Here is a 12,559-nt window from a genome sequence, read left to right on the forward strand (position 1 = left end):
GATGCCTGGGTGGCTCAGTTGGTTAACCGCCTGCCTTCGGCTCAGGTCATGATCCCCAGGGCCCTGGGGTTGAGTCCTGCATTGCGCTCCTTGCTCAGTGGGGAGCCTGCTTCTCCTCCTGCCTGCGGCTCCCCCTGCTTGTGCTCTGTTTCTCTCTCTCTCTGACAAATAAATAAAATCTTAAGAAAAAATAATAAACACACTAACATAGGCATTAAACATTTGCTTGGACTAAGCACATAATTTTCACATGATTCATAAAAATTGTTTTTACTAAAAAAATAGTGGGGCGCCTGGGTGGCTCAGTTGGTTAAGCGACTGCCTTCGGCTCAGGTCATGATCCTGGAGTCCCTGGATCGAGTCCCGCATCGGGCTCCCTGCTCAGCAGGGAGTCTGCTTCTCCCTCTGACCCTCCCCCCTCTCATGTGCTCTCTCTCTCTCTCAAATAAATAAATAAAATCTTTTAAAAAAATAAATAAATTAAATTAAATTAAAAAATAGTAACTTTTAATTATAGTTGCTGCTATTTATTGGGTGTTTGTTATGGTCTAGGCACTGTGCTAAAAGCACCTCACATCTTGTAACAGTGCTTTCAAGGTAAGTAGTTAGTATTTTTACTGTATATAGGAGAAAATGGATGCCCCCGAGATTGACTTAGCCAGGGCTATATGGTTTATAAGGTGAATAAACTAGATTCGACTCTAGCTTTCATTCCATAATTGTTCTTTACAGTACTTCCAAATAGCTGTATGCTGGTAGTTTTTGGTCATTAATTTACTACGTGTACTTGAACCTAAATTTATTTAAAAGTCACTTTTATGTTTTGTATTTATTGACAGATAAAGGTATTTCTATAGAGTTTATTGCAGCATGTTACAAAGCAGTAAATATTGAAAACATTTTAAAATCATGTTTACTCACAAATATAGACACATACTTGTATGTACCTGTGCATATATGTTTGCATGTGCACCTACATGGAGACTTGAGCTGGAGGGGAAGGAGTGTGTATGTATGTGTCTGTACAGATATAGATCTAGATAAAAGGTCTGCCTACTGTAGTTTTCTCTTGGTGTTTTTCTGCATGTATGTATATGTATATGCATATGTGTTTATATAATATTAAATTGCTAGATATTTAGAGTTGACTGTTTATTTCATTACCCCCAGAGAGAGTCATCAGGAACACTCAGGACTCAAAAGCTACACAATAAGAGGAAAAGAGCCACTGTAATTCTACTAGTTCTTTTGTGTTTTGCTTCCTTGCTTTTGAATGGTTTGCCATCATAGCCAGCTAGCCGCAGTTTTTTTTCCCCTTAGGCAGTTGTGGGTTTCCTAAACATCAAGGCTTCTGGGAATATCCTGATTATCTCATTTGTGCTTTATACTTCTCACATAACACTGTTATCAGTAGATAGTTTTGGAGAAGCTAAATTGGAAACATTAAGTGAGAGTAGGAAGAAATAAAAAGAGGTAAACTTTTTCCTAAATTTCTTTTTGCTTCCCATCTTCCCCAACTCCCAGTAAAAACCACTTTGTGCTCAGTTTCCCCACTACTCATCCTAGTGTAAGTTCTGATTATCTAGTACAGGAGTTGACAGACTACAGAGCCAAAACTATGTGAGCCAAGTCCGCTTTCTTGAAATAAAGCCACGTTCATTCATTTATGTATTTTCTACAATTGCTTTCTTGGTACAACAGCAGTAGTTACAACAGAGTTTAAAGTTTAAAATGCTTACTGCAAAGTTTAAAATACTTACTGTCTGGATCTTTACAGAAAAAGTTTGCAGACTCCTGATTTAGCAGGTAAGGAAGAAACCAGGGATTTCTCATTTCATTTCCAGGGACTTTAACCTGTTATTTCCGTGGGAACATCGTAGCACATGAGCATTACATAGTATTTCATCTAAAATGGCCCTCATTGGTCTGGGAAGTAGCATAGTTTCTGGGAGGAAACAGCTTGTTTTTCAGCAAATATGGTTTGTTTGTTTTTTTAAAGATAAAGATTTTATTTATTTGATAGAGACACAGCAAGAGAGGGAACACAAGCAGGGGGAGTGGGAGAGGGAGAAGCAGGCTTCCTGCTGAGCAGGGAGCCTGATGTGGGACTCGATCCCAGGACCCTGAGATCATGACCTGAGCTGAAGGCAGATGCTTAGCGACTAAGCCACCCAGGCACCCCCAGCAAATGTGTTATGAAGAAACTTTGAAAGTTGTCCAGTAGTTGGGGGTTCCTGGGAATTGATTATATAAAAGAGAAAGGGGGTGAGAAGGGGAAGGAAGGAGAAAGGCTAGTTCATTTTGATTTAGATTGACAACTGTAATACCTGTATTATTAGTGTTAAGTTCATTTTATATCATTATTCATTAGGCAAACATTTGATCCAATGTTGACTTCTCACCACCTGTCAATTTTCAGATTGTGTGCAGGGAAATTTTTTTGTTGCTGTTGTCAGTTTTCTTTCACTTGTATGTAAGGTCTGTTAAAGAAGGATGTCTCTTGCTCACTGATGTATTTCCACCACCTAAAATAGTGCTTAACTGTAATAGATGTTTAAATATTATTTGTTGAGTGAATGAACTCAGATACGAGATTTTTTGTAGCAAGATTGTGGTTTTTCAAAAATGTCTACAGTTTGTACCTAGAAAATAGGCAATAATTAGAAATCCACAAACCTTTGTGAAGAATAAATCTTTTCAGACTAATGATCTTAACTGTTGGTCCTATCAGATCATTACATAATCGTAACTTGTGATCACTTCAGTGAAGCTTTGGTGCTTGAAAACCTAATTATAAGTTGATGTGAACTGGTTAGGTTATACGTTTCCAGTAGGTGAATTTCACACTGGCTTTAATGATCTTAACTCTGATTTTGTAAACTGCTGTAGGTTGTAAATTACCTTGAAGGTTGTTAGAAAATTTGTATGAAGTTCTGAAATACAGTTAAATCATTTTGACACCATTGGCTTACTTATAATTTTTTTCTTTAATCTCTCCAGATACCATTTATAATAGTGAAAAATGTTACTAAATACTAACATTGACTTCTTCATGGTCCCTTGCAGTTCTTTTTAGTGAAATTGGATTCTACCCAGTGATGAGCTGCTTTCATTCCACTTTTTTTTATTTTTTTAAATTATTATGTTGTTGATCACCATACATCATTAGTTTTTGATGTAGTGTTCCATGATTCATTGTTTGCGTATAAAACCCAGTGCTCCATGCAGAACGTGCCTTCCTTAATACACATCACCAGGCTAACCCATCCCCCCACCCCCCTCCCCTCTAGAACCCTCAGTTTGTTTTTCAGAGTCCATAGTCTCTCATGGTTCGTCTCCCCCTCCGATTTCCCCCCCCCATTTTTCTTCCCCCCCGCTATCTTTTTTTTTTTAATTCCACTTTTAAGATAACCTCAGAGTCACTAATTATAAAGACATATACTAAAACATTCAAAATTAGATTGAGTTACGTTGGAATTAAAAAATATATATCCAAAATTTGTAGGAGATGCTCTGAAATCAAATGAATGATCTCAGTATGTAGCAATTTTAAAGTGCTTGGAAATAGCTGGGATATGTAGTGTGCTTAGTGGTTTGGCACTAACCAATTTGTGGTTGTCATGGCTAACACCCAGTCTAACAGAATGGAGGGAAATAGGCAGATGCGAGCTAAATGTAAAATAGGACAATGCAATTTCATTTGCTGAGGACAACAGTAATTCAAAACAAATAGTTCTTTGGTTTTGTGTTAACAGATAAAAATCTCGAAGTCATAATGGCTCTTAGATTAAAATATCAGCAATGTGATACTCTTTTCTTCTTTACCTTGTGCTTTTGTTTTGTTTAAACAAATGGGATGCTGAATATATGAATAGAAAAATAGCTTGTAGCAACCTGAGGAAACTGACACGCTATTCCAGGGGGGTTGGTGGACTACTGACCACAGGGCCATATCTGGCTGTTGCCTGTTTTTGTAAAGCAAGTGAGCTAAGATTGTTTTTCACGTTTTTAAACTTTTTTTTTTCTTTCAGTATTTTGAAGGTATTGCTCCACTGTCTTCTCATTTGCCTTGTTTCCCATGAGAAGTCTACTGTCAACCTTTTCTTCGCTCCTCTCCATATAACTTGTCTTTTTTAGTATGGTTCCTTTTAAGTAAAGTTTTCTCTGCCAGTGGCTTTGAGTAATGTGATTATGATGTGCTGTGGTCTAGTTTTCTTCATGTTTTTGTGCTTGGGGTTGGTTGAACTTCCTGGGTTTATTGGCTTGTTTTCATCAAATTTGAAAAGTTTGTATCCATTACTTCTTCAAGTAATTTTTCTAGCCCCCATTTCTTTCCTTTGAGGACTCCAGTTAAACATTTTGTCTTTGTGTTAGGCTACTTGAAGTCCTTCAGTTCACTGATGTTCTTTTCATTTATTTCTTTTTTCTCTTTGTATTATATTACATTTTGGATAATCTCAATTGCTTTGTCTTCAAGTTTACCTTCTATAAAAGTTGTTACGCATTTATTCCCATCTGGTATATTTTCATTTAGACCTAGTTTTCATCTCCAGAAATTCAATTTGAGTGATTTTTATACCTTTAATGCCTCTCCTGAAGTTTTTGCACATATAAGCTATAGTTATAAAAACTTCTAATGTTCTTATCTAATTCTAACATCGATGTTAGTTCTGGGTCATTTTCTGTTGATTAATTTTTCTGCTTTTTATAGGTCATATTTTCCTGCTTCTTTGACTGGCTGCTAAACATTGTAATTTTTGCCTTGTTAGGTGCTTCATATTTTTTCACTTCTTTAAATCTTGACCTTTGGTCTGAGACACAGTTTAGTTACTTGGAAATACTTTCTTTCAAGTCTTGCTTTGAAGATTTATTAGGTGGGATAAAAGAAGTGTTTAGTCTGTATCTGATTGTTCCCCACTACTTAGCCAAGACTTTTCTGAATACTCTAACCAGTCCACGTGAACTGTACAGATTTTTAATCTGGCTGTTAGGAACAGGCACTGCTCTCTGTCCTGTGTGAACAGAGGGTACTTTCCTTTTAATTCTTTTGAGTAGTTAATTTCTTCACACACGTGCACCAGTCATTGCTCTACCAACTACCTGAGGGGTCCCTTTGCAGATCTTCAGAGTTCTGTGTAATGTTCTCTTTTTGAATTCTTGGTTTTCTTGGACTCAGTTCTGTCTTTAAAACTTGGCCTATTTACCTGGATTTCACCTGTCAGCACCAAGGCCTGGAAACTTTCTTAAGATAGTTAGCTGGGGCAATTGTAGGGAACACTTGTGTGTTTCTCACCTCTCAGGGATCAGTTCTTTACTTCCTGAGGTCCTGTGTTTTTTGAGAACTGTAATTTCATATATTCTGTCCTGTTTTTTTGGTTGATTGGAGTGTATTGGACAGTTTTTTTGGTGCCTGTTGTATATTGTAGCAAGAAGTAATAGTGGGGATATTGAAATTTAAGATTTAGTAGTTAAATAATTCCAGGTGATGATACACAGAGTTGGACCATAGGTATGAGTGGAGTAGAGGTGTGAAGGTCATTTAATGAGTCATCCACATGGACTTTGAAGTCACCTAAGTAGATGGATTTGAGATAGAGAACAAGATTTTAAACCAAGAGCCAAAGTTGTGGAGTTTTAATACTGCATGCTTTATGTGTTTGGTTAGGAAAATACTCTTCTAAAATTATGCTAATTTGTCTTGTCTTTTCTTCTAGAACCTTCTGACAACTTAAGGGAGATTCTCCAAAATGTGGCCAAATTGCAAGGAGTATCAAATATGAGAAAACTAGGCCATCTGAATAACTTTACTAAGGTAAGTAACTCATCTAAAATTCTTTGTTCCTTATTATACTTATCTCAGATGCTTTTTAACTATCATTAACAAGAAATTCTTGAGTAGTCACCTAATATTAGTGCTTTCCTCTGCTACTTCTCATGGATTTTGTCATGTGTTAGTAGTTTCAGTGTATTTGAATAATGGAAGTATTATGTGCTTGTAGAAAATTTGGTAGGTTCAGAAAATAATAGAGAGAAAAAGGTCACTAAAAAGTCCATCATCAGGTCTTCACTGTTTTTAACATGATATATTTCTTTTGCCTTTTTAATATTCATTTTTATGTGATAATAGATGATAAACATTTGTACGTAAGTACATGTGTGTGTTGCATTTCATAGCCATAACCATTATTCCAAGAGAAATATTAAAACTTCCTCTCTCTTTTCCCTGATATTCTAATTCTATTTTTTGGGTCTTGATTAGAGCCCAGGATAAATGCAGGGGCTCTCGTCCCAAATAAATATTGACTTGAATTTTATTAGAAGCCAAGAATTCTTGACTTTGATAGATAGATTGGTATGTTTTTGAACGTGGTAATGCCGGACAGCCAACTCTTGGAAACACTAAAATGCCTGTTATTTGAGGTGATGCCATAAAGAGGAAACAGAATGGCTCCTTTGGGAAATTTTTTTTTTTTAGTTTCCTCAGTATACACTGTTCTGCTACATTTTAAATTTGGGATTAATTATATATTTTAACCCCTTAAAACTGTGACCCATAGACCAACAGCATTACTGTCACATTGGAGCTTGTTTGAAATGTACTGTTTGGCCCTACCCCAGGCCTACTGAATCAGAATCTACATTTTAATTAAGATTCTCAGGTGAATTTGTATGTACATTAAAGTTTGAGTGGCACTCTTTAATCCTTCCAAAATGTTTAATTTTTTGCTGTCTACTAATTAAATTAGACTATGGCCTGGAGTTTATTTTACTTCACAGAAATAAAAGGAGATGAGAATATAGTCACTATGTAACAAAATTTTTTCAATATGGTGATGTACAATAAATATAAATAGATTAGGATTTTTTTTTTCATAGTTAAAGAAGCAAGTACATATTTGTTTATTTTTCTTTAGTGAAGTTTTGGAATAGTCAAAATTTATTTATTTGACAGAGAGAGAGATAGCGAGAGTAGGAACACAAGCAAGGGGAGTGAGAGAGGGAGAAGCAGGCTTCCCGCTGAGGAGGGAGCCCGATGTGGGGCTCGATCCCAGGACTCTGGGATCATGACCTGAGCCGAAGGCAGATGCTTAACGACTGAGCCACCCAGGCGCCCCAGAAAGTGATATTTTTAAAACAACTTTGAAAAACATTGAATAGGTGCTTGCGAAAGAGTTTTCAAAAATATCCCTAGGTATGTTTCCTTTTTTTTTTTTAATTTATTCATTTGACAGAGATAGACACAACGAGAGAGGGAACACAAGCAGGGTGAGTGGGAGAGGGAGAAGCAGGCCTCCCGCAGAGTGAGGAGCCCGATGCGGGGCTTGATCCCAGGACTCTGAGATCATGACCTGAGCCGAAGGCAGATGCTCAACGACTGAGCCACCCAGGCGCCCCTCCTTTTTTTTTTTTTTACAATTCTTTCTTTTTATTTATTTTATTATGTTAAACACCATACATTAAATCATTAGTTTTTGATGTAGTGTTCCATGATTCATTGTTTGTGTATAACACCCAGTGCGCCATTCAATACGTGCCCTCTTTAATACCCATCAGCAGGCTAATCCATCCCCCCAACTCCCCTCTCCCCTCTAGAACCCTCAGTTTGTTTCTCAGAGTCCATAGTCACTCATGGTTCGTCTCCCCCTCCGATTTCCCTCCCTTCATTTTTCCTTTCCTACTATCTTCTTTTTTTTTTTTTAATATATAATGTATTATTTGTTTCAGAGGTACAGGTCTGTGATTCATCAGTCTTACACAATTCACAGCACTCACCATAGCACATACCCTCCCCAATGTCTGTCACCCAGCCACCCCATCTCTCCCACCCCCCACCACTCCAGCAACCCTCAGTTTGTTTCCTGAGTTTAAGAATTCTTCATATCAGTGAGATCATATGATACATGTCTTTCTCTGATTGACTTATTTTCAGTATGTTTCCATTTTTTAATGAATGTAATCAATATCTTAAAATGCATGCTTCAGTGTGCTGGTCAGATAAGGTCAAGTCTTTGAGACCCAAAATTCTTTCAAGATTGTAAATTGTATATCCTCATTTCACTCCCTTCTATTAAACTTCCCAGTTTTATCTTACCATTCTTCACTCAAGTCTAGTAAGTCTTACCACCTGCCTAGATTTAGCCATTAAAAACAATTTAATATAGGTTTATGTCCTGTTTGAACTCATGGTTCCTGTCATAGTCAGGTTGACATCTAGATATGTAGTTGCACATCTTTTACCAGCTGGAATTCTGAAAGTTGGGGATGGATGTAAGGATGGCAGTGATTTTTTTTTTTTTTTTTTTTACTATCACTCTGGCACTAGTGTGGATCCTAAAGCAATATTAAAAATCTAGAGCAGCACCTTCCAGTAGAAATATAATGTGAACCACAAATACAATTTTAAATTTTCTAGTACCACATTAAAGAAGGAAAAGGAAGGAAAAGGAAGCATGTGAAATTATTTTTAATAATACATTTTCTTTAATCCAGTATATTGTAAGTTATTATCATTTGATGTAATTTATATAAAATATTAATGAAATATTTAACATTTTTATACTAAATCCTTGAAATCAAGTGTATATATTATGCTTATAGCACATCTCAATTCAGAGTAGCCACATTTACAGTGCTCATAGCAACCCGTGGCTAGTAGATACCAACCATAATGGACAGTGCATATATAGAGAGAGACTTTTTGGAATAGGAGTAGTTTAAACATTTATTTCTAGGAATCTTTTGGACACTTTTCATTTTCCCTTCTGTCTTCTCCATTTATTTCTGTCTCCATCCCAGGTTCTCTTGGGTTAGGGTCATTTCCTTGTTTCTCTGTCTTTGTTTGAATTTTTCCCACAGTATTTCACTAAGTTGTTTTCTTCACTTGGTCTTTCCTTGATTTGTGTTCTCCCATTCTCTTCTCCAGCTTCTCCTTCCCTTCACTCTCTCCTGCTCTGCTATTTCTTTCTTTCCCCCTTCCTCTTCATCTCCTCTCTCTTCACCTATCTCTAACCCCTTCCCTTTCTCTCCTTCCCTGATTTCTCCTTCCTTCTCTGTTCCCTCTCTCCTTCTCTTCCCCCATTGTAGCCCTGTAGAGTACAGAATGATTTATCTCCTTAATAAAGGCCCTAGGCTTTGGGGCTTTTTGTATTCTTGTTTGTTTTTTGTTTTGCTATATCCTGTCATTATAATTTTCACGTTTCCCTCTGGCCCTTGTACCAGCTTATAGCAGCCCTTTTATTTGCTATTATAAATTATTTTTGGATTTAAAGACCAGAAAACCAGACTTACTGGAATTTATCTACAATATGAGGAACTAAACCTTGAGTCAGGGTCTGAGGGGCTCTCTCATTAGTAAAGTCTGTGAACACTGGACTTGATAAAATCGGTTTGGCTGCCTCGTGATAACAGTGGGAAAAGCATGAGCTTTAGATCAAGTAGATGGAGACTTACAGTCCAGCTCTAACTAGCAAGGCAGTCTTGGCAGATTTCTTTACTCAGGTAATCTTGATGCCTTTAGAGGCAAGGTCTCACTATAGTGCCTGGCATATAATACGTACTTCATAACATATAACATAGCGCCTTTCAACCTGGGGTTTGTTTTTGTTTGCTTAAGTATTTTTTGCCACTTTTCTGGTTTTTTGGCTGACTCTAAGGACATGAGTCTGCTAAATAGTTCGAGTTGCAGATTAGTAAGCTATTACTGTAACAGGGTTTTTCAGCCTCAGTAATTCTGACATAATGGACCAGCTAATTATTTGTCTTAGGAGGCTGTCTTCTCCATTTGTAGGGTATTTAACAGCATCCCTGCTAGAACCCCTAGATGCCAGTAGCACACCTCCACCAGCTGTGATAAGCAAAAATGTCTCCAGACATTGCCAGATGTTTCCTGGGGGCAGAATTGCCCCTGGCTAAGAACCACTCCTGTAAATAAATGTCAGTAGATTTTATTATAAAATTTCTTCAGATACCTAGTGCAAAATAAATGCTCACCAAATTTAATCATAATATAATGTATCTTTGAATTCCATTTTGGTGGAGAGCTAGGTTCATAAACATTTACATAGCTGGTATTTCTATAAAATCTGTAAGTTCATGTCCTTATAGAGTAAAATTAGAAATTCTCAGAAATTTCTATGAATATCTCTATAGAACAAGAAATCTTTATAGAATATATGTATCTCTATAGAATAAGAAAATAAGTAAAATAATTGATACCACTTAGACTAGTTAGGAATTAGTTGGTCACCCTTCTCTGTGTTCCCATAACAGATTATGTGTGTCTACTAAATTTTATCCTTTTGTTGTTACTATTTGTCATGGGTTACTATCTTATTAAACGGAGTTTCTTAAACACAAATCTGTAGTACTTCTTTTTCTACTCTTATATTCCTTTTTACTCCAAAGCCTGGCATATAGCAAGTGTTTAATTAAAGGCTTTATATTACATTGAGAAGATTTTGTATTTTAAATACGAGTTTTTGTTGTACTACTCTTTGTTTTGTTATTTAATATAAGCCTGTTTTTAGGATTAACTTAATTTAGTAGATCAGTGGGGCTAAAATGTTGTATAGAGTAGACCTCATCTGCAGAATTAAAACTTCCTTTTAAAGTATGAAGAGAGGGTGCTAGTGATGTGATCCTATAACCATGTGAATGTCACACACCCATGCTTGCCTTCTGACATCATTTCACTAGATAAAGTAATGTGTATAACAGACTACTGATGAATATAATCATAGTATCCTATTTTTAAAACTGACAACATGCTTGTATTCTAAAGACCTGCTTTTTTTAAAGATGACAGTATTTCAGCTCTTTACATTCTAAAAGTTCTCTTTTCCTACAGTTAATCTCCTATATTCATATTGAAAGCTCCAAAGGAATCTTTATTTTGTTCTGTATTGAAAAAACTTCAAAACTAGCATAAGCTAAATATAAAAAATTAAAATGGCACCAAACAATTTATGGTAAAATGTGAAAGTCCTCTCTCACATACCCTTCCCATCCTCCTCCCCACTGTGACAAAAGTACCATTCTCTAGAGGTAACCACTAGAAAGTATTTATCTTTCTTTGGTATGATTGTGTGTGTGTGTGTGTTTATTTAATTGAGTTGTGAGAATTAAATGAGCTAAACGGAAAGAGTACTGAATTTATTTACCATTTATTACAATTGCACAAAGGTTTTTTTAAAATGAGATCATGACATATATTGACTCATAGTTTGAACTTTTCTGCTTTCCAATATATCATAGAATCCTTTCCTTTTCTATAAATATAGATCTACTACTTTTTTATAGCTGCATGTATGTGTGTACATAGGTATATTTGTATAGATGTATCCACACTTACATTTGTGTATGTTTACAAATATATGCATAGTTGTACATATGCATATGTACATATACTATAATTTAGTCATTCCACCATTAAAAAATGTTTTTCCTACTTCTTTTTGCTATTTTAAATAATGTATAGTAACACTCGTGTACTTTCTTGTGCAGAATAGAATTTAGAAGTATGATTTTTTTTTTTTAAGTATTTTATTTATTTGACAGAGAGAGAGAGACAGCTAGAGAGGGAACACAAGCAGGGGGAGTGGGAGAGGGAGAATCAGGCTCCCAGTTGAGCAAGGAGCCCGATGTGGGGCTTGATCCCAGGACCCTAGGATCATGACCTGAGCCGAAGGCAGATGCTTAACGACTGAGCCACCCAGGTGCCCCTAGAAGTGTGATTTCTTAGCCAAAAGCATTTGTACTTTCTATTTTAAAACCTGCTTCTAAAATGCCCTCTGAAAAGACCATGTTGTGGAATTCTTATCTGTGATAAGATTTTTTTTTTTTAAGTTTGGGTTATTCTATCTATTAGTTATTTGTGAGAACTATTCATTTAACCTTCAGAGCAATATGAATAGAATGGGAATATCATTTAATTGTCCTGTTTTATTTATTATTTATTATAAAATTTACTTATTTTTTAAGATTTTATTTTTTTATTTGACAGAGAGAGACACAGCGAGAGAGGGAACACAAGCAGGGGGAGTGGCAGAGGGAGAAGTAGGCTTTCCACAGAGCAGGGAGCCTGATGCGGGGCTTAATCCCAGAACCCTGAGATCATGACCTGAGCCGAAGGCAGACGCTTAACGACTGAGCCATCCAGGCGCCCCTAATTGTCCTGTTTTAATTGATCATCATATTTTTAAAAAATTAATAATTTTAATAAGCATCTCAGACATTTTATTACCTAGAGGTAGTTTAGACTTCTATTTTACCTTTGTAAGAATATAATATTGTTGATTGCCCCTTTTAAATATTTTAGTTTTTCTAAGAAAGTCTTATAACAAATTCAACAAACTTGATTTAACTGAACTAAAGTAAAAAGAAGTTATTTGCTCTCATGATGAGGGAAACCAAATGTGGCGTCCGAATTTCAGGTAAAACAACCCAAGGGTTGAAAAAAGTTAATTGTATTCTGTCTCTCCATTTCTTAGCTTTATTTTTTCTTTAAGTTAGCTTTATTCTGAAATACTTTCCATTTGGCTAAGATACATCATCCTTTTAG

The 12,559-nt window shown here is 36.0% G+C and overlaps 1 protein-coding gene across 9 annotated transcripts in view; it reads left to right on the top strand.

Annotated features, from left to right (window-relative positions):
* The window catches only part of RICTOR (RPTOR independent companion of MTOR complex 2), a 122,133-nt gene that overhangs the window by 35,494 nt on the left and 74,080 nt on the right, over positions 1–12,559 (top strand). For all 9 annotated transcript variants that reach the window (XM_045861966.2, XM_045861983.2, XM_045861973.2 and 6 more), the window contains one exon: positions 5,715–5,812. In XM_045861966.2, coding sequence (XP_045717922.1) covers positions 5,715–5,812 — 98 coding nt within the window. The remainder of the gene's footprint in view (positions 1–5,714; positions 5,813–12,559) is intronic.

The sequence above is a fragment of the Mirounga angustirostris genome, unplaced genomic scaffold, assembly GCF_029215605.1.
Source record: "Mirounga angustirostris isolate CCGP_5_RB_7025 unplaced genomic scaffold, mMirAng1.0.hap1 SCAF_7, whole genome shotgun sequence".
NCBI lineage: Eukaryota > Metazoa > Chordata > Mammalia > Carnivora > Phocidae > Mirounga > Mirounga angustirostris.